The following is a 25,732-nucleotide window of genomic DNA, read 5'->3' as shown; positions in this document are numbered from 1 at the left end:
AAGCTGATTAACGCTAATCCACGATTAAAAGTTAACCGAAGTTTTCAAATCGATCATTAAAGATTATTTAAAGGCTCATTTTAATCTAATGGGAAAGAAAAGACTTAGGCAAAACTGAGGGACAAAAATCTTTTGGACGAATCCTTACCGAGTAGTAAATATACTCGAATCAAAGTTCGCGTTAATCCAGGATTAACTTAATCGGGCTTTGAACAACTCGGTCCTGGAGTCCAGCGCGTGACCGGAGCGCACGACAAGCCGTTGCGGCACGTACACAGTTGCTGTAAACATCATGATGAAGAAGTAGCTTCTTCCAAAAAAAAAAAAGAAACGAATTCAAGACTAGAGTGCAAGAATTGATACCCTATTTATTACCAAAATGGCTAAAATCGACACCCGCTATTTATGACCAAAGCGGCTGAAAAACCGTACCCTTTGGCGCCGCACATACCTTTATAGCCCATATAAGGGAGTACCCCCCGGTTCCAGTCAAACAACCAAGAAGACGGCGCGAACAGTTGAATGGCTTCCAGTTTTGATTGGCTGGCTATGTTATTTTCTTCTTTCTTATTGGCTCAGAGAAGTGGGCTAAAATATATTTTAGCCCGCTGAATTCTTCATTTTAGCCCGCAAAATACGCCGCAATGCGCGATGAAATTATTATAATTTAATATAATTGTGGTAATTTATCCTTGATTTTCTAGGGCAAGTTTGGGGATGCTGCCAACCGTGAAGTTAGCGAGATGATAAGTGACATTCAGCTGATTGATAAGACCAACTCTTTGTCATCCAAACTATCTGGAGGAATGAAAAGAAAACTAAGGTTAATGTCTTTGGATCATTGCTTTTGCAATATTTTTCTTTCATTGTGGTTTTTTTTATATTAATACTTAACTGGACCTGAAAAACGGCATTTCTCGAACTAAATTTGTAATGAATTTTTAAACTTGGTTGTTTGGGTTGTTTAGCTTATCCATTTCCATTGGTTATTTGGAAAAGACACTTCAGTTTTTTTAAACACGGTCCACACTCTGAAAGGAATCTTGGCCTGGCCAAGCTGCTAGTCATTTCACTGTAGACACTGAGTTGTCACCATCGCATAGTCTGTGCGGCAAGATAAATAGAATATTGACAGAATTAATTTGAAATTCGTGTTCGAATAGCTCTTTTAACAGTTGTCTGCTTGGAGACCTGGCCTTTGAGTGAAAACAAGGTTGGCCGGAGCTCACTTTGTTGTGATACAAACTCACTGCTTTTGATATGGAAATCGTGTTGTACTTTTTCTAACTAGTTCGCATTTACATAAGAAAAGCGCCGAGGTTTGTATTAAGGCAAAGTCAACTCTAGCCTTGCCCTCATCAAGGTTGCATGTGACGTCATGGCTTCATCGTCATCTCCCAATAATGTGACGTTAAAGCGGCGACTATGATACACGACAAAGATGGGAAAAGCTATCTCTTTTATAGTGCGGATACTTATCTAACTAATGCCCTATTCACACCAAGGCTTAAACACGTTTAAAAGCTGTTTAGTTAAACACAGTTTAAAATTGTTTTCTTTATAAAAGCTGCTTCCGGTTTTTTGTCGACTACAGATTTAGCACAAATGAAAGCCTAAGTAAACTTTTACTTGAATCCTATGTCAAAGCCAATGGTTCGGCTTCCTGTTAATAATTTTCATTTTGCTAAACCTGGTTTAATTAAACGTGTTTTGTTGGTGTGAATGGAGTTTCCCCCTTTGTTCTTGTAAGAGGACCTCTTACGAATTTCACCACTAAATCTGGTTTTGTGTCCAATAGTTCTTACTTTCTTATAGAAGGCCTTGACAAGTGAATTACTCAGTAAAAGTGTTGAAATTCATTTGATGAGAACGTGACTTTGACGTTATGTTTTGGTTAAAACATATATGTTGGAGGACATAAACTTGCCAATTATTAGAAACCATCAGTCATCAGGGTTTTTTAAGTGAAGTGTAACTGCGCGTGGAAACACTATTTGACTCGTCGTGGACAGTACATTTAGAACTTTCTAACTCTTCTATCTTCACAGTTGTGCTATTGCTCTGATTGGAGGATCTAAAATTGTGTTTTTGGATGAGCCCACTTCTGGAATGGACCCATACGCCAGAAGAGGGGCATGGGATTTGTTGCTGAAGCACAAAGAAGGAAGAACCATCATCCTGACCACGCACCTCATGTACGCCCTATTTTTGTGGTTTTCGTATAGGGAAATTAAGCAACAGCGACGGCAAAAACAGCACTGCAGAATGATAGATTTAATGACGAAAAAACAATCGCTCTGTATGCCGTTTTAAATTTTGGTACATTTATTTGTTGTCCACTGAAAAACAACAGCGTGAAATGACCAAATTGACGGTTTTGTGGAGAATGTAAGCACAAGCCGGTAAATGTTTTTATTCTTTTTTCTTAACTTGAATGCCTGTTCTACCAATTTCGTTCCTAGGTAGTTGGCCGTTTTTGTACAAGTTAAACGAGTTGAAATAATCTCGATGTAACAAACTAAAATGAGGTTATATTTTCAAGTCACGTTTTCGTTGGCGTTGCTGACGTCGCTGCTTAAGTTCACCATGCGTTCACATTCTCAATATAACCTTTAATTTGGTCATTTCACGTTGTTGTTTTGCAGAGAACGGCAAATAAATGTACTAAAGTGACAATGCACGTGCAGAGCCATTGTTTTGCTAATAAAAACTTTTTTTTCGGACGTTCTTGTTGCCATCGTCGTGGTGGCGGCTTGACCGACCTTCGTATTGATTCATCACGGCTCTGTACATGTGAAATGTTTTTTGAGCATCGCATATGGAAGTTTGTGGACAGAAACAGAAACTTAGACAAACATTTTTTTGAACTATAGTCCAAACAGGTCGTCTTGCAGAAAAAATACAGCTCCTTTGAATTTGTGTTTGATAACTGAAACAGTCTTCATTGCCAATGAAATGGAGCAATGAACTGTATTGTTTTTAGGGATGAAGCGGACTTACTTGGAGATCGTATCGCTATTATGGCTGATGGACAGTTACGTTGCTGTGGCAGTTCTTTGTTTCTTAAAGGCAGGTAAGAGAAGACCCATAGTTTCTATATATAATCTAATTTGTTTGTTTCACCATGCACGTTACAAAAAAAAGCAAAATAAGAGTGCAAAAAATATATATTACAGAGAAAGTGGTGAAGAAGCCTTAGGTAACAAGGATAGGAAGGTGAGGAAGCCCTAGTAAGCCCCTTGTAACAACTTTTCATTGAGTTCTATTCGTTTAGGTGTTTATGTGCATCTTTTAATTCAAATTTAAATTCTGTAGCTATTTGGCAAGGGCAATCAAGCAGTTACCTCGGTCTCTGCAAGTCATGAAAACGAATTTTCTTTTTAAACCAGTATGTCCCTTGGGTGATTTGATTACCTATTTATTTATCTAACAACACAAAGTATTTCATCGTCGCTGTCTTTTGAGCCAGAAGGCTCGGTAACATGCCGCTATGAAGCGTTCTGCTCTGGCTGCCGGCCTATCAAACTTGGCTTGTCTTCCGTTTCCACAGGCGTTTCATGACCAGTGAAGTTCAAAACTCAACCAATGGCCGTTTTCGAGGTTGTGCATGTCCTTATCCTTTTTGTAGCGAATTCCTGACGAAACATTGACGGTTTCTGTAGAACCTTCATCGTGACTCTACCCACTTTGTTTAGTTTTTTTTTTTTTTTTTTGTTCTTTTGTCAGCCGGAGTTGCCATTTAAATTACAGTTAATGGCAGGCAAAGTACGCTTAGTTTTTGCTACTCGCGATCACTTGCAAAATGAAGCCAATGCCACGAAACATTTGGAAAACGAAAATTACTGATACATGTACGTCACTTTCTTTTATGATGAAAATGAAAACAAAAATTCCTGATGTTTGAGTGCTTCGTACTGTAACACGTTTTTCTAAAATCACAATTTTAAAATCCTAAATAATTTCTGAATAAGAAGCATCCCAGATTAGAATTCATTTCTAATAATATTTTCTGTTAACTACGGAATATTTCTCTCATTTTACCCTCAGGTGTGGTATGGGCTATCACTTGACACTGGTTAAAAAGGAAAGCTGCGACCAAGATGCCATAACAAACCTAATCAAAGGTCACGTGCCAACAGCAGAGATAATCAGTGCTGTTGGTGCGGAGATCCAATTTGTCCTTCGCAGTGAAAACGCACAGAAGTTTGAGGCTCTTTTCTTGGAGTTGGAAAGTACGTGAATTTGTATTGTTTCGTTTTTGAAGTTTCAGGGATTGGAGCGTGCATGACAACAATAGGAACAACAATTAAAATTACAGCTTTAAAAACGACGTCGAAGACAGCAGTAAAATCAACTAAAGCAACGAAAGCGTTAAAAGGATAACAACAGCAGCAGCATGCAGCAGCAAAAACATATCAGACATAAATGTTGAAATTTATTTTTAAAAGTGAGGCTATAATCTTCCCCGAATAAGTCAGTTCATTGACGTATCAGATTATTCTCAAGAGCCGTTGTCAGTAACTTTCAAGAATCCGGCGACAGAAGCAAAAATTCTAATTTTTTATTTTATTCGCCCCAAAAGACCCTTTTGGTGAACTATTTTCAAAAATAATATTCAAAAGTTCCAGCGAATTTTTATTTCGGCAAAAATTGGGAAAGTTCGAAATCGGCCAAAACGTGCCCGATGGTCCGATTGAAATTATGCAAATTAGAACATTTTCAAAACTCTCGTTCAAGTCAAGGCAACGTTTTCTCGAGTTGATACTTTCACAATCGTTTTTACATCCCTTCTGCTTGCTTCCAAACTATATTTTATCTCGACCTGAACATTCTTTCATTTGAAGTTACCCACGTAAAGAATACAATGTTTGCTATTCCTTAGATAGAATAATTTTTGCCATATTTCAGATGACCATATCATCGGGGGTATATGAATATACTGGTAATGAAATAACTTTTTTGAACAGGCAATTGTTCTTATTTATCATGTTAAAATATTTAGTTTGGCCCGTTAAAAGTGAGCGCGCTAGGTCGAGATGTGTGGAATGCACTTTGACACAATTCGCCATTTCAGTACCTCATGTTCCTCCTGTTACTTTGCATGTGTCAATACAATTCACAAAAGCTTTAAGATAAAAGCCAAGGTCTCTGGTTTCATTTCATGCTTTTATACACGAAAATAACTAGCTTTTAACTTGAGTGCTCCCCATATTAGCATTAAGTTATCAAATGATTCTTTTTCAGGTGAAATTTTCGAGTTTATGTTGAGCTGTTCAAGCGAGATGAAAGAGCCGAACTTCCCAGGAAATAACTTGAAATCAGTGAAATTAATACTCTGTCTTTCATATCATGCTACACTTCCAAACTACCGTTATTTTTAAGCTAGAAAGTGTAAATGCTTCTTTTTTACTTGGCCTAAAACAGAATTTGCCTAAAATATTACGAATGAAGTCCACCGCAAGAAAAAACTGAAAAAATCGCGCACCGACGTAAATGTAAACATCAGCCGTTTCTCGACTTGCCACATGGATGAAACACGTCAGTTGTTTTACCTTTGTATACATTTATGACCAGAAAGTAGAAACAAAAAATCTTCTTTATGCCCATCTTTATAAAAATACACTTGCCAACCAGGCTTTGCTTTTCTGTGTGTTTGTCGAAAATACTGAAGAATAGTGCAACATTGTTACTGACTACTTGACTCATTTCATCACAACCGGATAACACGACTGAAAAATGCTCTTACTTGTCTGCAATCGTTACTCACATTATATCTGGCGATATCACATCCCCGAGGCAAGGCTGAAAATCATTGTCTCAAATTCCGCTTATTAGAGATTCTGAAGTTTTGAACAACGCGAACAATTTTCATTGCGTGACAAGTGAAATGTGATACACAAGCGCGCAAAAAGCGCAGGAATAAACAATGTCAATATTCGCGCTTCCGATGACAGTGCGAAAATAATTTTTGAAATTACAATAAGAAATTGAGGCAAGTTAAGGTCTGCAAGGTATATTTGATGGCCGGATTGAAACAAAACTCATGTATTTCCCCCCCCCCCCCCCCCCCTCCCTCTTCCGGGGACTGTACAGGATTCTCATCAACAACAACAACCTTTATTTTCCTTAAAGTAAAAACGAAATTGTCTGAAATGAAAAGTAAACAAATCAAGAGCTTCGAAAACCTCAATGCAGTATTTCAATACTATCCTCAAACAAAAAGCTAAGCTATTGAGGAGAGATAAGTTTTTCTTTCGCCATGGCACCTCTCCGTGCGGATGAAGCTCAAAAAATGCACAAGATTTGCAATGTGTTACGCTTAATCAATGCAAAAAGGACGTCCGCTCGCACCCAAGGGACCGAACGTTTATTACGTCCTGGGCCGGGGGGGAGGGGCGGTGGTTTTCTAAAAAATCGAATGTATGAAAATTTTACCTCCAAAAAAATCTTTCAAACAAAAGTTTTACCCCCCACTGCAATTGAAGTTTGAAAATCCCCCCTCATGGTGGCCTGGTGGTTGAATTGTTGAGAAGTTCCTGGGCACAACGCTTGGTTACATGCGGACATCGCTAGCTCTCTGAATCTGAACTGGCAAGAGAAACACTATCAGAAGTTAGGCGAAATTCAAGTAAGGGAACGTACCTTAGATCATCTCTTCAATGTCTTGATAATAACGATGTTTTGTTATTGCTGGAGTCTATTCCTCAGTCGTCAAAAGAAGGTACACAGAAGTTCGAACAGCTCGGGGTTTGGGAGCAGTACAGGAGCATTTGATGTATGGATGTGAATATACAGATTTTGAAGAAGCCTACCATCTCTATTCGTCTTTTAGTCAATTTTTTTGCCCAGATAAACAAGCCTTTAGAGATACACTGCTTGATGGAATACATGGTTTGCCTGTCTATGTCATTACTCAACCTATTACGTGCAAGATCTTTGTCGCTCTGAAGAATAGTAGCGATGTGGAGAAGTTTCTAGTCGCTGTTACCAACCCTATAATTGATGAGAAGAATAATTGCTAAATACATTTAGTTGGTTTCATACAAGGTTAAAAATTACCCCCCCCCCCTCCAAAAGAGCTCGTTTAAAAAAATTACCCCCCTCAAAACCACTGCCCCCCCCCCCCCCCCCAGGACGTAATAAACGATCGGTCCCTAAGGGCACAAAAGATCGGGTTTATGAAGAAATTCAGGACGAAATAGTGTTGTTACGGCCGCATTCCACGTTGTTATGTTTAGCATTTAATTCTTTGTAAGGTTGCACATTCCTTTCGCATTCTTTTCAGATATCGCTATTCTTTCTGTTAAATTTCTCCGCATAATTTTCTTTGTTCTTAGATCATTTTGTAAGTTTCATAGTTCATTCTAATTCATTTCGCTTCAGCGTTCACGGCAACATCGTTGCAGTTTTTCTTCGTTCAACTCTTGTTTGCCATCGTACATTTTTTCCGTTCAACTTTCTGGCCACACAACGTTTGTAAGTATTTTCGCTTAGTTTCTTTCCGTTTCCTGTATTTTCGTCATTTCATAGTCGTCATTTGTATTCCTTAGTAATTTGTATTTGTTTCGCTTTTAGCAACCGTAATCGCAATTCGAAATAACAGTAATAAAGACGAGTTGGAACCGTGAACGATCCCTGGATTATTCGCCTATATTTTGTTGAAACGTTATGGATCCAATTGGGGAACAAGTTGGAACGGAAAGCGACAGTTTGGATTTCGCTAACGCTGCTTTAGCAACCGGTGTAACGAGGCGAAGGCAGCGTACAGAAAAGGGAAAAGCATTTATCGCACATGTTCGATGGACGGATTGCCAGACTTTATTTAGAAGAATCCAACGTCAAATGAAGGAAATCGATAGTTTGGCGACTAATGAAGAGAATGTGGATGTCGCCGAGAGGAATTTAACTTCATTTCGTTTTTCCATGGAAGAGCTCAAGGCGGTTTGCGCTGCTCTTTTAAATGATCTTGAGTCCGAGGAGGATTTGGACGTTGCAAACGAATGGTATATTAATCTGAATGAAAGGATTAACGACTTTTTAGACAAAACCGTACTCTGGATTTCAACCGCGAAAGAGACAATCAAACATAGCTTGGAAACAAGATGTCAAGTTGGCTCGTTATATTCCACATCGCGTCGTTCAAAGGCATCCTCTAGACATTCTAGCCGTTCGATTACCTCGAGCAGAGCGAAAGAGAAAGCAAAAGCCGCCGAGTTAAAGGCCAGAGTTGCTATGTTGGAAAAAAGGAAAGAGTTGGAGTTGAGAGTCGAGAAGTTACGCCTCAAAGAGCAGTTGGCGGTTGCTCGCGTGCGAGAGGGTGTGTTCGCTGAAATTGAAAGGGGTGTTAGCGATGCAGATTCGACTGGTCATCAAGAATTGTCTCCGAAAGATTCTTCTGTACAGGCATCTACTTCATCTGGGCTGTTTCTCCCAACTTTCTCAACGCTTACACGTCTCCAGCGGTTACGTCTAACACTAAGGCTAAAGTGAGTTTTACCGCTGATTTATATGACGCTCCTATGATACAAACTCCTCCTAAGCTAATGCAGCATCCAAGTCTGAATCCTTTTGCACCTGAGTTTCACGTCGCGGAAACGAAGCAAGATACAGAGCCATTAGGACAACAGAAACAAGAACCTTTCACGAGTGAACCTCGATACATGGCCTACACACATCAAAGCACTAAGCAGTTTTGTGAAGTCCTGCAACAACAGAACAGATTAACAGAATTACTAGCGGAGCAACAACAACAGAGTTTACTGCCTTCTCTTACACTGACCAAGTTTAGTGGCGATCCTTTGGAGTACTTTACCTTTATAAGAAGTTTTGAATCGCAAGTAGAGGCTAAGGTCAGCGCGAATGATGTACGTCTGCAATACTTAGAGCAGTATTTACACGGAGAACCCAAGGACCTAATCAAGGGATGTCTCCACCTTGATCAACACAGTGGATACCTAGAGGCCAAAAAGCTCCTTAACGAAAAGTATGGGGACCCATACAAGATATCCAACGCCTATCTCAAGAGAATTAACGAGTGGCCCTGCATCCGACCAGGAGACGAGTTGGCATTAGACAGATTCTCCATCTTCCTAAGTCAGTGCCGGAGCGCGATGGCAACTCTAACCTATCTGTCTATTCTAAATCATCCTCACAATTTGCAAAGCATGGTAACCAAGCTTCCATTTACGCTTCAAGACCGATGGCGCCGAGAAGCAAATAAAAGGAGAGTGGTGAGTGGAGTAATCCCTTCCTTTGCTGACTTCGTGAACTTCGTTAATGCAGAAGCAGGAATTGCGACCGACCCAGTCTTTTCTCGTGAAGCGCTCCGTCGTTTGGATGGCACCTCAGATCGACCTGATCGTTCCAGCAAAGGCAGAGGTAAAAGCTTTGGCAAGTCTAAAACGCCTGGGAGCCATAATGTTACTTCACATCTCGCCTCCAGTCACGCGACAGACGTGACCGCTCACCAACAATCAGGCTCACGCACTCCCATTAGCCTCTGTAAGTTGTGCAACAAGAACCATGACTTGGACGACTGTCTAGACTACTTGAAGAAATCCTTGTCACAAAGGAAAGACTTCCTAAAGATGAAATCACTTTGCCTTGCCTGCTACAGTCCTGGACATAGATCCAACGGTTGTGCCCAGCGAAGGACCTGTAAGAGCTGCTCACGTCGACATCCAACGGGTCTACATGATGATAGCTTCGCCCTCAATCAGGAGGCTTCCAAACAGGCTAGCTCTACTCCTCCGCAACCAAAGGCGAAGGTTTTAAATGCTCAAACGGAGGTGAAAGAAGGCCTCTGCCACGTTGTAGGCACCAAAGACTCAGTAGCCGCCGTTCCTGTCATTCCCGTTAGGCTGAAATCTGCTGAAAGTGAAGTCCTCACTTACGCCATGCTTGACACCTGTAGTACCGGTTCGTTCGTTCGTTACTGACGACATCGCGACGACCTTGGGGGTGAATGGCGTGAATACACAGCTCATGGTGAAGACTGTCAATGGTACAAAGTTGCACGACTCTAAGGTCCTAAATGGATTAATCGTCACGGACTTAAAGGGCAAGAATTCCATACAGCTACCGAAGATATTCACTAAAGAGGACCTCTGCACACCCCCAAATGTGCCTACGCCTGAACTTGCCCATCGTTGGAAACATCTCAGAAACATAGCCAGCGAGCTGCCTACGCAGTTACCGAACGTCAGGATTGGTCTTCTGATTGGCTCAAACTGCCCGAAAGCTCTCGAACCCATAGACGTATTAGCTGGTGAAGATGGTGGTCCCTTCGCAATCAGGACGTTTGCTGGATGGGCAATAGTGGGCCCTCTGTACATGTGCGACACGGAACATTCAAATGTCAATTGCCATAGAGTTGCTGCTATGGAAGTTGGTTCAGGCAGACACCTCGACCACCACTTCATGGTAGAGAGCAGAGTTAAGGACATCGTCACTCCACAAGCACTCAATAAGATGCTCGAACTGGACTTCAGTGAACGAACGGAGGATAAGGAGCAAGAATATTCACGAGAAGACATGAAGTTTCTGAAGATAGTTAGCCAGGGAGTTCGTCACGAGGAGGATCATCATTATGAAATTCCCCTTCCTTTCCGCGATGACAGCCAATGGTTTCCTGACAATAGAGGTCAAGTTCTTCAAAGAGCACTATGGTTAAGAAAGAAACTTATTAAGAATGAGAAGTTTTACAAGGACTATGTTAACTCTATGAGCAGCATCATTGCCAAGGGATTTGCTCGGAAGGTACCGTCTCATCTTATTCCTGCAAAGACGGGCCAAGTCTGGTACATACCCCATCATGGCGTCTACCATGCCAAGAAGCCGAACAAGATAAGGGTGGTGTTCGACTGTAGCGCAAGATTTGGAGGAACATCGCTCAACGACAAGCTGCTACAAGGGCCTGACCTGACGAATCGACTTGTTGGTGTCCTTGCAAAATTTCGCGAAGAGCCTATTACGTTTATGGGGGACATTGATGCAATGTTTCATCAAGTCCGCGTACCAGAAGGCCAGTGAGACTTCCTTCGCTTCCTTTGGTGCCCTGATGGAGACCTAACACAAGGCCTTGAAGAATATCAAATGAATGTCCATTTGTTCGGCGCAGTGTCGTCACCAAGTTGCTCAAATTTCGCGCTGAAGAAAGCCGCAGATGACGCAGAAAAGATTGTTGGAACAGAGGCCGCAGATGTTCTGCAAAAGAACTTTTACGTTGACGACTGTCTGCACTCCGAAGGAAAAGAAGATACCGCTATCGAAAGGATACGTGACGTACGCCATGCTTGCGCCCTTGGAGGGTTTAATTTAGCCAAGTTCGTTAGCAACAACAAGAACGTTCTCGAAAGTATCCCGCAAGAAGTGCGCGCCCCAGAAGTTAGATCGTTAGAATTAGGGAGTGATTATTATCCAGTGGAGAGAGCTCTTGGTGTCCAGTGGGCAATCGAATCGGACATGTTTGGTTTCAGAATTGTCATCAAAGACCAACCGCTAACAAGGAGGGGTATACTATCAACCATATCTTCCGTCTACGACCCCCTGGGTATAGCTGCGCCCCTCCTGTTAGTCGGGAAGAAGATATTGCAGGATCTGTGCCAAACGAAGCTAGGATGGGACGACGAGATTTGCGAGGAGTTCCGCGTACGTTGGGAAAGGTGGAGAGGCCAGTTGCCTGCACTTGAGCGTTTCTCTATGGAACGATGTCTGAAGCCCAATAACTTTGGCGTCGTCGTGTCGAGACAGATCCACAGCTTCTCTGACGCAAGTTCGACTGGTTATGGTCAAGTATCCTACCTTAGAATAGAGAACGAGAGAGGTGATGTCCATTGCGCATTCCTTATAGGGAAGGCTCGAGTTGCTCCCGTGAAGACTATGACTATCCCTCGTTTAGAGTTAACCGCAGCCACTGTATCGGTACGTGTGGTAGAGATGATAGCCAGAGAGTTAGACGAACCTGTTAATAGCAGGCACTTCTGGACAGACAGCACAACCATGTTAAAGTACATATGCAACGAAAAGAAGCGTTTTCAAGTCTTTGTCGCCAACCGTGTTCAGACTATACGAGACGCGACAAACCCCTACCAGTGGAGGTACGTTGAGTCCAAAAGGAATCCAGCAGATGACGCTTCCCGTGGTCTTGACGGTCAAGAATTATCCCCGCAGTGTCGTTGGATTACAGGACCGAATTTCTTACGGCTACCTGAGAGTGAGTGGCCTCAAGTCCCTGGAGACCTAGACGATATCCCTGTAGACGACCCTGAAGTTAAAAGGATCTCGGTACACAGCATGGACGTCAATGAGAGCGAAGATTTTCTGACGAGGCTTAACCAGTTTTCCGAATGGCACCGACAGAAGAAATCTATTGCTTGGATACTCCGTCTCAAGCCCCTGCAAGGTATTACTGACGATGGTACAAGGAGAGGTGGAAGCGCCACAAAGGTTGAAGTCGTGCCTCTGAGGGTAGAAGAGTTGGATAGAGCTGAGAACACCATTCTTAAAGTTATACAGAGCAGAGCGTTTCCCAAGGAAATACGAGCCTTGCAGAAGATTCAAAGAGCATACCCCAAGGACGATCGCCAATTCGCGAAAGCGAAGAAGTCTGAAATTAGGAAATCAAGTACCCTGTTCCGCCTCGATCCCTTTCTAGACAAGGATGGACTCATCCGCGTTGGTGGTAGACTGGGTAATTCACAGGAGTTCGAGGAAAACTTTAAGCATCCGGTTATCCTCCCTAAGAAGAGTTTCATCGTCGAGCTTATCATTCGCGACGCTCATAAGAAAGTCGCTCATGCTGGCAGAGGCATAACGTTGAACGAGCTTAGAAGCCGATATTGGATAGTTAGCGCGAATTCTGCTGTCAGACATCTCATTTCCAAGTGCGTTGTGTGTCGTCGCCTTCGAGGAGCAACCGGTGAACAGAAGATGGCTGATCTGCCGGAGGAGAGGATAACAGCTGCCCCTCCCTTCACCTATTGTGGTGTCGATCTGTTTGGTCCCTTTCAAATAAAGCAAGGCAGGAAAGAAGTCAAACGTTATGGGGTACTATTTACTTGCTTAGCCAGCAGAGGAGTGCACATCGAAACAGCAGACTCGCTAGAAACAGATTCCTTCATGAACGCACTACGAAGGTTCATAGCAAGGAGAGGGCCAGTGCGCCAGATCAGATCAGTACAGGGAACCAACATTGTGGGAGCTCAGACAGAGCTTAAGAAAGCCCTAGAGGAGATGGACCATGATGACATCCAAAGACGCCTCAGTAAAGACTTCAATTCTGATTGGGTTATCAAATGGAAAAGGAATCCGCCAGCTGCATCTCATATGGGTGGCGTATGGGAACGGCAGATACGATCTGTTCGATCCATCTTGTCTGCGCTGATGCGAGAATATGGTCACGCCCTTGATGATGAGTCTCTTAGAACCTTGATGACTGAGGTAGAATGCATCATCAACAGCCGTCCGCTTACCGTCCCGTCAAGTGATCCCGGGGATTTGGACCCCTTAACGCCGAGTCACTTATTGACGATGAAATCAAAGATCGTAATGCCGCCCCCGGGTAACTTTCAGAAGGCCGACATTTATCTCCGTCGAAGATGGAAACGGGTTCAATATTTGTCCAACGTCCTTTGGTCGAGATGGAGAAAGGAGTACGTCCAGACCCTACAAGAGAGAGAGTGAAATGGAACAATCCGAGGAGAAACCTTCAAAGAGGGGACCTTGTATTGATCGCCGATGATAGAGTGCCAAGAAATCAATGGAATATGGCTCGAGTTGTCGACTCACGCCCAGATTCAAAGGGTCAGGTCCAATCGGTGAAGGTTGCAACAGCAACGACAACGTTGGAGGCCAATTCAGAAGCTCGTGCTAATACTTGAGAATGAAGAAAAGTGAAGACCAGGGGTATATCCCAGCCAGAGGAGCCATGAAGATTTAGAGATGTTCAATGAACTTTAATGCTTAATTAAGAATTAAGGACATAAGAGTTTTTCCTAACTCTTAGGGGAGCCAGATGTTACGGCCGCATTCCACGTTGTTATGTTTAGCATTTAATTCTTTGTAAGGTTGCACATTCCTTTCGCATTCTTTCCAGATATCGCTATTCTTTCTGTTAAATTTCCCCGCATAATTTTCTTTGTTCTTAGATCATTTTGTAAGTTTCATAGTTCATTCTAATTCATTTCGCTTCAGCGTTCACGGCAACATCGTTGCAGTTTTTCTTCGTTCAACTCTTGTTTGCCATCGTACATTTTTTCCGTTCAACTTTCTGGCCACACAACGTTTGTAAGTATTTTCGCTTAGTTTCTTTCCGTTTCCTGTATTTTCGTCATTTCATAGTCGTCATTTGTATTCCTTAGTAATTTGTATTTGTTTCGCTTTTAGCAACCGTAATCGCAATTCGAAATAACAGTAATAAAGACGAGTTGGAACCGTGAACTATCCCTGGATTATTCGCCTATAAGTGTTGTTGCTAGAAAGGGCAGGAAAAGTGTTTTCATTTGAGTGAAACTGAGAGCATGAAAGAACATTTTATTTCCTTTTCTGATTTTCCCCTATTTTTGAAGATAAGGGTTTCAACAGAAATTCAATGCTATGCATTACTTGACTTTATTCCAGGAATAATGATTTACGATTGAAACTTTCCATTCGTCTTTATATGCTCTCACCACCGAGAGAGGTAAGGCCTTCGTGTGAGAAATGGAAAAGTCAAAAATCTCTAACGACGAAGGGAGACGTCCTCGGAATGAACAGCAAAGAATCTTTGTTCATTGTCCATACATGTACTGTGGGTTAACCTAATCCAATTGGAACTCGTAATTAAGTTACATATTCAAAAGACCACTAAAAACTGAAAAATCACTAGACTATGGTACACAGGTTCGAAAGATACTCTCACTGGCCTTGTCAAAGGCTATTCGTGTGGTGGATACTCTGGAGCACGCTAGGAGGATTTAACAATGACAACGTCAGACTTGAACAGTGACGGCCCGTAAGAGATAACACCGTCCCTTAGACTGAACACGAAATACCAGTCGTGCCCCTTGTACTTTGACACCAGTGCGCGCACCAGAAAATAACATCTTAAAATTTTCAACCTCTTTCAGGTGCTGACGCGTCCTCTCTTTAGGTTCAATTGCCTTTCATAAATTTGACCATTAAGGTTACTTATGGGGAAGAAAGGTCGAATTTTTCTCAAATCATTTTTTTTAGATAATTGTTAAAACAAGAAAGGGATGCAAAGTTTCATGAAAACAGCCGTTAGAAATCTTAAAAAGAACGCAAGCTACCTAAAAAACAAAGGTTTGTAGGAAAAGCGGTGAGCGAGCGAAGGTGTCATAATCCAATTTATGCGGGCTGTGTTGAGATATTACGCGGCAAAATTTACCCGCAATCTTGAATTACCGGCAAATTTGCATATTTTTGTTTACATCGTGTTCATCGCAAAGGTCACGGCGTTGTATGTAAGATTTACCTGTGACACAGCGTTCCTTTTTGGATTCAAGCATTGCGTAAAAGGTTGTTATGAACAAAGTGAAACTAGAAAAGTTGCCTTGGGTGACAGTTAAGAAAAAACCCGGCCCAAAGAAGGTCGAAAAATCATTTGACGAAACCAAAAAACTTCAGCTGGCAGAGAGCCACAAGGGTTCTTGGTACAACCAGTCAGATTTTCTATAACTGCCTCGGCAGTAGAGAAATTCAAGGACGAGAAATCGGATAGTGGAGAGTCGAACATCAGTTCAGAGTCCGAAATCGAAGATGCCGGCAACAATCCAGCCACTTTCGTCGTTGTTGACCGGCTGAAAATAAGCAGCCAACCTCAGCACGCAGCTTCGTGTACTGATAGCGGTGAGAAGTGCGTGTCTCGTGTCAACTCCGCTGGGACTGCCAGTTTCATGTTCTGCGTCTATCTGCCGTTTTCTTCTTTGTTTTGGTTTAGCCGGTGGCTTTCTCGCGCCTGACTTAACTTTTCCCATAACGAAATCGCTTTTATATAATATTACAGTAACACTAAATGCTTACAGAACTCCCCAGGGAATGCTTCTTTGTGTTTGATTGGCCGGCGGCGTGAGCGTGTTGACAAAAATTTTAACGAGGTGCGAAAACTCGGAAAATGTTTCGATGCCGAAAACACGGCTTTTGTTTTTGCGCGAATTCCCCATCTTCAAATGAATTAATAGGGTATGTAGATTTGCCAGATTTCAACGAAATTTGGCCAAAATGGTCATCAGATATTAATGCATCAAAGTGTGTCAGGCTTTTACGAAATTCAAAATATTTTTCCTGTGACGTGTTAACATCTGACGGGACTACAAAAATTTTCCATTGTCCATCTTTAAGATGGGTTTTCTCACAAACCAATAGGAATAAAGAAAAAGCCTGACACACTTTGTTAGCCATTATCTCCTGATTGATATTGTGCAGTCTGTTTGATTTTGCGCCTTTACGTGAGAGTGGGTAATTCAGTTAAGTACACGTCGCTAGTATTGAGTTTGCAGGCCTCTGAGCGCTTATGTATCCAAGAAAATAAAAAAACATTGATATTTTCGCAAACTTCAATTTATCAGCTTTACAGTGATATATAGTTTTCCGTGGTTTTATCGAAAGCAGCGCGCCTACGCTAGATTTCCCTGAAGGCACTCGCGAAACATGGAAGTAACCTTAAGCTACCTACAGTCTTATTTCTCTGAAAGTAGATTTCATTACTTACTTCATTAAAGACGTAAGTGAGATTGCCTACTAGACACGAAAGAGGAGTTTCAGAAACTTATCTCTCTCGACTACCTCTGAGAGGGAAGGAATCTGCATGCTATACTTAGTAGCGTGTTTCTTAACGATCATCATCAAATGCATTTGCTCTATGCTTCTGGTCAACTTGAGTTTTATCTGCCATGTTCCACCCCCACCCCATCTCCCTTCCCGCCTATATTCCACCAAATAATAGCAAAAACGCAACAAAAGAAAATAAAACTAAACAAGACAAAGGAAATATCTCAGTTACGGTGGTTTTGTTCAGGATTTTTATCCTTCTTATTTTGAAATTTTATTCCTACTTCATTTTTTTCTTTTCATTGGCAAATGTTCGGACTTGTCCGACTGGTGTAACGCCGATAATACTTGTCACGCGACCTGAGTCGAGTGACAGCTGGCTTAGCCTAGTTGACAATGATCGAGGAAGGAGAGGACAAAAAATTTTTGCTTGATTAACAAAGAATCTGACGCCTTCGCATGTGATCTACCACAAATATTTGGACCGCATTGAGGTTTCGAAAGTTCTTAATTTGTTGACTTGATTTAAATTTAATAATTTCGGTTTAACTTTTCCTGTAATGTTATTGATGAGAATCCGTCACAGACAACACGGAGTGAATCTCCGAGGAGGAAAACTACATGATTATCGTTTCAGTCCATTAAATATACCTTGCAGACCTTCACTTGCCTCAATTTCGTCTTGTAATTTAAAAAATTATTTTAGCACGGTCATCACAAGCTCAAATGCTGACATGGTTATTCCTGTGCTTTTCGCGCGCTTCTGTATCACACTTCACTTGTCACGCAATGAAAGTTATTCGCGTTGTTCAAAACTCTGAATCTCTAATATGCAGAATTTGAGACAATTTTCAGCTTTGCCGCGGGGATATGATATCGCCAGATATAATGTGATTAACAATTGCAGACGAGTAAGAGCATTTCTTTATATCTAGTTTTTAGTCGTGTTATCCGGTTGTGATGGAATGAGTCAAGTAGTCAGTAACAATGTTGCACTATTCTTCAGTATTTTCGACAAACACACAGAAAAGCAAAGCTTGGTTGGCAAGTGTATTTACATATAGATGGGCATAGAGAAGATTTTTTGTTTCTACTTTCTGGTCATAAATGTATACAAAGGTAAAACAACAGACGCGTTTCATCCATGTGGCAAGTCGAGAAACGGCTGATGTTTACATTTACGTCGGTGCGCGATTTTTTCAGTTTTTTCTTGCGGTGGACTTCATTCGTAATATTTTAGGCAAATTCTGTTTTAGGCCAAGTAAAAAAGAAGCATTTACACTTTCTAGCTTAAAAATAACGATAGTTTGGAAGTGTAGCATGATATGAAAGACAGAGTATTAATTTCACTGATTTCAAGTTATTTCCTGGGAAGTTCGGCTCTTTCATCTCGCTTGAACGGCTCAATATAAACTCGAAAATTTCACCTGAAAAAGAATCATTTGATAACTTAATGCTAATATGGGGAGCACTCAAGTTAAAAGCTAGTTATTTTCGTGTATAAAAGTATGAAATGAAACCAGAAACCTTGGCTTTTATCTTAAAGCTTTCGTGAACTGTATTGACACGTGCAGAGTAACAGGAGGAACATGAGGTGCTGAAATGGCGAATTGTGTCAAAGTGCATTCCACACATCTCGACCTAGCGCGCTCACTTTTAACGGGCCAAACTAAATATTTTAACATGATAAATAAGAACAATTGCCCGTTCAAAAAAGTTATTTCATTACCAGTATATTTGTATACCCCCGATGATATGGTCATCTGAAATATGGCAAAAATCATTCTATCTAAGGAATAGCAAACATTGTATTCTTTACGTGGGTAACTTCAAATGAAAGAATGTTCTGGTCGAGATAAAATATAGTTTGGAAGCAAGCAGAAGGGATGTAAAAACGATTGTGAAAGTATCAACTCGAGAAAAAGTTGCCTTGTCTTGAACGAAAGTTTTGAAAATGTACTCATTTGCATAATTTCAATCGGGCCTTTCCCAATTTTTGCCAAAATAAAAATTCGCTGGAACTTTTGAATATTATTATTGAAAATAGTTCACCAAAAGGATCTTTTGGGGCAAATGAAAAAAAAAATCGAATTTTCGCTTCTGTCGCCGGATTCCTCGAAAGTTACTGACAATGGCTCTTAAACACTTCAGCGTATTTCAAGAGACTTTATATACTTCACAATCCGGATTTGGCTAAAACTGTTTTTCCACAGGCACCTATTACCTTGTACTAAGAACGCAAGCCATATCCATTTCCGTGGTTGTAAAATTGTTTTGCTGTATACAGCTTACGCCTGAAGACCTTCTTGGTTTATGTTTACCTGCTTGCAGAGGCCTCTTTTCCGTTGTATTCGCTAAATTGACGGGCCCGAGGAAAAGAGACCTCTGCCCTGGGGCCCGTTTCTCGAACGTCCCGGTAACTTATCGGGCCCGATAAGTGTCTTTGGTGATAAATGTTTCTTAGCAGAAGTCCATTTTTGTTAGCTTTGAATACTAAATTTTAAAACCTTATAATGCTACGAAGACATTGGCCAAGTATCATGTCTCTAATCACTGTGTAATCGGCGAAAAAACATTTAAAAATATACTTATCGGGCCCGATAACTTACCGGGACTTTTACTAGGTAACCGTGGCGCATGCTCCACTCAGTCCATTTCGACCCAGGGCAGAGGTGTCTTTTCCTTTCGCCCGTCGTTCAGCGAATACAACGGAAAAGAGGCCTCTGCTAGCAGAGAAGGTTTATGTATGTACTGATATATACATTTTCGCTCCAACTAGATAAGCTGAATGAATATGGAATAACAAGTTTTGGTGTCTCTGTGACAACTCTGGAGGACGTATTTATGTAAGTCGGAGAGGGTGCTGAGAGAACTTTGCATGACTTGTTAGTATTACTTGTGGAATTGTGGTATGTTGTGACCCTCAGGCACATTTGGACTCTGCGTCTGCGTCAATCAAACAGATCAAACTCATTGACACTGTTTTCTTGGTTTTTCCAAATAAAATGCAAGGAAAGGTATTTCTGATGTCAGAGTGATGGTGCTAGTTCACTACTAGTTTTCTTTCTTATTGCAAGTGTTCAAATTGTAAACACAACTTCCTTTTGTGTCTTTCATCCAGTCAATCTTTCGTCAAGCTATCAAGCCAACTGGGAGCTGGTCATTCTGTGAGTTCGTAATATAGCCGTGAGGGATGAATAAATGAATATGAATATATGAAACCAATATTTGAACCGCGGATCAAAGATTAAATATACGAAAGATCCTAGCAGTAAGTACGCAACTTAAGCAGTTTCGAAAAGAAAGCCTGAAAAAAATTCAGGCTTGAACGGGATTCGAACCCATGACCTCTGCACTGCACACCCGCTCGAATCCCGTTCAAGATGATTTTTTTTTTCAGGCTTTCTTTTCGCAACTGTGTAAGTTACGTACCAACTGCGAGGATCTTTTGTCTATTTAATATAGATGGCATCTAACGAATACATTGGGTTCAGTGTCATTGTTGGTATGGATAATAATTTAAGCCCACACATGTTTCCATCAGAGCTGTTGATCAAGAACATCATGGCCACAAAGCAGCTGGTGCAGATAACCGTTCATCCAGTACAGATATTCTGATGGCCATTCCCGCGGTGGAACAAAATTCAGTTGGAGGTATTTTATTTCGATTTGAACTTCGATGTTTATTCCTTAAGGAAATTGCACAGAGGGTACTTTCAACGTGGATAAAAGAGAAGTGTTTGGGACAGTGTACAGGGTGGCATTGTTCGCTTTTCTAATTTATCTTTTCTTAAGCTTGTGTTTTACGATGTTTTCCATCTCTCTATTTTCCAAGAACTAAAAACAGGTTTAAGTCTGAAGTGGCAGCAATACAAAGCGTTGTTGTTGAAGCGTTTTCTGAATGCTAGACGAGAGAAGAAACTGGTTTTGACACAACTCATTCTCCCTTTTCTGATGGTGCTACTGGGATTGCTGTTGACCATGACTGATAAGACTTATCAGGAGCCAAGCAAGAGTGAACCGAAACGTGTGCTGAACCTGTCTCACCTTAGCATTAAAGGAGATTCAAACATTGGTTTCTATGCTGATTTTCGTCCTAACGTAACTCCTAAAGACAAGTATTTACTTTTAAAAGTGAGTTGAGGATATCGCTAACACTTTGTCATGTCTGCTAGCTTCATTTGTAATGACAGCTGCAATACAAGGAAAGAGCTATGTAAAGTGACTAAAAGGCGCCGTGTCATCTATATTTAGTGTCATTATGAATAGCAAAGAAACATTTATTTCAATTGAATCGTTAAAATGATGTTTTAGTTTTGTACAATAACCCTACTAGTGCACAGAAACTTCTACTGTGTTTGGCTTCGGATAGCTAGGATGAAAGTGGATTATAACTTGAAAAATTTTGGCCAATGCTTTTTTTCAAGTTCTTCCTGTGTATTTTAAAAAAGTTGCGTAAAATCGATTATGGTTTGTTCTTCCTGGGAGAAAAACCTTAATAATTTCTTCCCAATGTTGTGAGAGCAATTTCATGTTACAAACTTGTTCTTTGTCAAACATTTGAGCAGTTTTGACCAAAATACAGCAAAATTGTTGTGATAGTGCTCCTCTAACGAATTATTGCTAAAGAGGGGTGTTTAAATGAATAACGAAGAAACAATCTGCTACAATATTCCACAGTATTTAACAGTATATTACGCACTTCGTGATATACGGTCCGTTACGCTTACAATCTTCAAATCTTTAATGGTTTACAATACAGAAAGGAAAAATTAAGTGTATTGAGGAAACCCTAAACAGGAACTACTTCCCTAAGTGTTGATAAAGTAAAGATTAACCTAGTCTTAAATTAACAGTCAAATGTTTGCTGTTCTGTTTGTTTATGAAGCTGCGTGATTGGGAAAAGTAAAGTCGAAGCCACCTGTAAGCTGCTCGCTGCAATTCGCGTGCTTGCTGCCATTTACCAACATTCTTTGTACTTTTGTGTCTTTTTTGTTTGTGTCTGCTATCATTTGTTTTAGTGATTGCTCTAGTGTTGATTTTACGATACTCGATTAAAGAGTCATTAATGGGTTTCAGGTGTTCATTCAGTTACCACCGAATAAGCTTTAAATATAACAGACACAATGACATTCATGGCGTGATCATCGGGCAAACTGCTTTTTGCAACTTAACAGAAGAACTGAATGAACAAAGCTGCACTCTGTCAACATCCCTTTAACACCTTAAATCTTATCTCACAGGCAGCGAAAAAACATCTTAAGGATGTTAAGGTAGACTTAAAGAATATTGCGTGTGATGTGAAAGACATTGAGACTGGTAACCAAGGCAACGATATCTTGGTGAAGGGGAACCCTTTCAAATATGAAGAAAATCGGGTGGACGCTTGCTGCAACTATGACTTTTTTATCCTGAATGAGAAGTGCCAGAAAGCTGTAAGTTGCCTATTATGAAGTTTGTGTACTTGGAAGTCAAGCAGGGGTTGACCTTGCTGAGACACAAAGCAAGTAGCATTTAGTCCCGATTTATACATTGCTCTGATAAAGTAGCATGCTTAACTTAAGAACACGTCTTATGGTTTAAGAGCAAAGACATCAACTCGGATGCACAACGAATTTCTGTTTATAACAGAAGTCTTTGTTTTTTTGTTATAGCTCGAGCAGCCGAATTGGTCCAAATATTGCTGTTCTACAGTAGCCTTTTATAACAAACTGCGGAGTGAAAGCGTTAACTCAGTTGCTTTGCTCTAGACTTCTGTCCAGACGAAATCTCGTTCAGACTCAAACTCGTTGTGCTTTAGTTTCTTGCACTTATACTTTGAGTTCAAGTTGTTTAAATCCAATTCTGGTACCTGAGAAGTACATGATTGCACACTCTGCGTAGCCAAGACCTTTGCTGATGTTCTTTTATGGTCAAGTGAAAACCAGGTTGCTTATTTAAGGCTGCATTGAATGCCTTAGCTGTCAAAATCTTGTTAATACACGCATGTATTGCATTCCCCAGGCTTTACTTGTTCATTTAGCCATGGCATGTCAAAGTAAAAAAAATTGTGTATTTTATTTGTTAATCATTGGATGTTGTAACGCTGGTCTTTTCCTCTAAATCTAGTTCCAAGACATGCAACTCACCGTTGATTGCTTCAAAAGCAACAAAAACTTTGGCTACACTCACTGTTCAAAATGCCTTAGTGATGACGGGTAAATATCGTAAAATTTATTCATTTGCATTCAGATTTAACCATTTAAAACTTCTTTTTGGGATCGTTCTCCTCCCCCTCCCCCCACAACATGTTTATTCCTAGCCATGATATGTGTCACACGGCGCTGTAATTGGGCTCCAAAGATTTCTTATGGTATTTTAAAAACAACGGTTAATTTTCGGAGATCAACTCACTGGAAGCGAAAATTACCCTCTTCGGGTGGTACCTTGGAAGTCATGCATGGTAGCCACGCAAAACCATCAAGTGGATCCGCAGATCTCAGTTGAGGTCACAAGTTGTATCACTGTGCTTCAAAGATTCCAATTTCTCCTCCGGTGACTTTTACTTGTGCTGAATTCATTGTGAAAAGGGTAATCTACCAATCCGAAAAGAATTAAGTTAGTCAGAAAGAAATTGGTGTGAGGTATAAAGCGATGGCCATTGACAGTCTTGTATCTTGAAATGGATAAAGTTGATGAGGTATGGCCCCTTCATGTGGGATTTGAAACAGCGCTACCACTGATACAGTGGGAACAATAAAATATAATAATTGACGTGTTTGGTAGCCTCCCACGCAGACGTTCCGTTAGGGGTTCGTCACGCGTTCCTGCCCCACGTTCGTGGGGCAGGAACGCGTGACGAATGCTTAAGATGTCAGGGAGAAGAGGGAAGAAGTTGCTGACGAATATGAAGAAGGCTGTTATCACCAATAGCCTGAACATTGTCCGAAATTTAAAAATAGTTATTAAGGTTCTTTTTTAGGGTGATCTGAATTAAGGGTGATATTAATATTATTACCTTTATTTTTACCTTATTACTCTTGTTACAACTATATGCATCTATTTTAGATGTAGAAGGCTACGCATTGCGCCCTACCACATTTCACAACGAATATCGAACGAAAGTTTTTATAGCTGCTTTTATAATAAGCATAATAACACGTTTTATTTAAGTGTCAAAGTATCTAGCACTGCCGTGCTAATTGGGGACATTAAATCACTAAACGAAATGCTGTTTTCAAACTGAACATACTGTTACATTTGTTAAAAAGTCTTGATAAAAACTTGTGGGAGGCAGACCGATTGGCTATTTGCACAGATTTTGGTTCGTTGGTGTTGCAAACCAGCGGGCTAACGTCAAAGAAATTCAAGTAGTCGCAGCAGAACTTGAATGGGGACCTCAAGGGCTACAAGTTCGACGCCCAAAGCACGAGGGTACTGGGATGCACCTTTGTTCGGTTTTCGTTTGCTTTTCCTGTGTACCTTCTTTTTATAATTTTCATGTGTGATCTCTTTCTTTTAGCACCTATGATTGCGGCGAATGTACATGCAGTTGTACAAAAATCTCCCTTCATGACACAAATCGAAGCGAATCGAGTACGTTTTACACCGAATATGTCTTGGAGAACAGCAATGCTGCAGATTATTTCTACAAGCACGTCGTGGGGTTCACCTTTGCTACAAAGACAGGTGAAGCCAAGCTTGCTGCTACACTGTGGTACAGCAATAAAGTAAGTTTGACTGCTTTTGTCGCTGTTTCGAGGGATGCTATATAAGGAAGATTGCCTTACACTTCAAGTGTACATAAAGATAAATTCAACGTTAACAACTCCACAGTTTTTGTGGTTGTATCCCATTTGTCTGCAGAGAACCCACTATTCAGTGTTAGCAGTTTTTTAATGATTCAGAGTTCGTGTCCAGTTAAAAAGGTGTTTGTCAGGTCATTCATTTTTTTAATTCCAACACAAAACCTGGGAGAGAAGGACGAAATATGGGCTGACCCAGCGTTTTACAGATCATCTAACACGGACAAGTTTGTCCGCAGTTGAAAAACCAATGCCATTATTTTAATTTGTGGGCTTCCTTTCGATTGACACTTTAAAGGGTTATTTTTCAACTTTCTTGAGCGAAAACATGTTCACTGTCTGACGAACAGACAGACCGCTCAGATATCTTTACAGTGGCCAGGTTACCTTTAGTTATCAACTCTGTTGGTTAAAAAAAATTGTTAGATGAACGGACATACAGAAACACACCGTCCATCCCAAGTTAATCTGAATAATGCAAAGTCGATTGCATCAGTGCGTTAACTCTGTCCTGAAAAAAAGATCATTACGGATCCGTAGCACCGCATAACCGTAAATCTTGGAATAAGCACCTCTTGTTTAATAAGCTTTTCTCTTGATTAAGTACTCTTGCAATGGCCAAAATTTGAAATTAGTGCTCCCACCCCAAACTCCCCCAGCCATTCACCTTTGTTCTTATTTGGGTGAGTGCAGAGCCAACAAATGTTATGTGTAGCTGCCGTATTGTTCCAAATTATCGCTAGTTTAATCATCTCTAATTTAGAATCAAAGATGAACTAGTCTTGACTTCAACATTACAGTCAAGAAATGGTTTTCTTTTTCTTCCACGACATTTCTTTTTGCATCATGCGGACAAAGCATACCGCTTTTGTGCATTAAAACGCAGGTCACTGTGTGTAGTTGTTTACAGGCAAATAGTAAAAACATGGTACAAGTACAACTGTCCATCTCTAGACATGGCTAGGATTTGTGCAAAATCAAATAACAACCCCCCTCCCCCCTACAACCATGCCTTATTCCAAATTTGAAAAACATATAAGCGAGCGCCTTTTCCAGGATTTACCATATACGCTTTTGCTTCATGAATAAAAAGTCTTCAAATCGTTAGAATTAAGCCCGTGTATTCCTCACGGAATTGAGTGCTCTGATAATACTTCTTTTCAAAATACCATCGCTAA

The 25,732-nt window shown here is 40.8% G+C and overlaps 2 protein-coding genes across 6 annotated transcripts in view; one reads left to right on the top strand and one right to left on the bottom strand.

The window, feature by feature from the left end:
* Nucleotides 1-25,732, bottom strand: part of LOC146481049 (uncharacterized) — a 418,045-nt gene that overhangs the window by 90,917 nt on the left and 301,396 nt on the right. The window lies entirely within an intron of this gene.
* Nucleotides 1-25,732, top strand: part of LOC146481060 (phospholipid-transporting ATPase ABCA3-like) — a 156,623-nt gene that overhangs the window by 78,053 nt on the left and 52,838 nt on the right. For all 4 annotated transcript variants that reach the window (XM_085108724.1, XM_085108726.1, XM_085108727.1 and 1 more), the window contains 10 exons: nt 705-823; nt 2,049-2,195; nt 2,984-3,073; nt 4,048-4,232; nt 19,550-19,616; nt 20,315-20,424; nt 20,606-20,904; nt 22,014-22,205; nt 22,879-22,967; nt 24,272-24,479. In XM_085108724.1, the coding sequence (XP_084964850.1) occupies nt 705-823; nt 2,049-2,195; nt 2,984-3,073; nt 4,048-4,232; nt 19,550-19,616; nt 20,315-20,424; nt 20,606-20,904; nt 22,014-22,205; nt 22,879-22,967; nt 24,272-24,479 (1,506 nt within the window). The remainder of the gene's footprint in view (nt 1-704; nt 824-2,048; nt 2,196-2,983; nt 3,074-4,047; nt 4,233-19,549; nt 19,617-20,314; nt 20,425-20,605; nt 20,905-22,013; nt 22,206-22,878; nt 22,968-24,271; nt 24,480-25,732) is intronic.

This window comes from Pavona decussata, unplaced genomic scaffold, assembly GCF_977016875.1.
Source record: "Pavona decussata unplaced genomic scaffold, jaPavDecu1.1 SCAFFOLD_51, whole genome shotgun sequence".
Lineage (NCBI taxonomy): Eukaryota > Metazoa > Cnidaria > Anthozoa > Scleractinia > Agariciidae > Pavona > Pavona decussata.
This window is presented reverse-complemented; position numbering and strand designations above follow the sequence as displayed.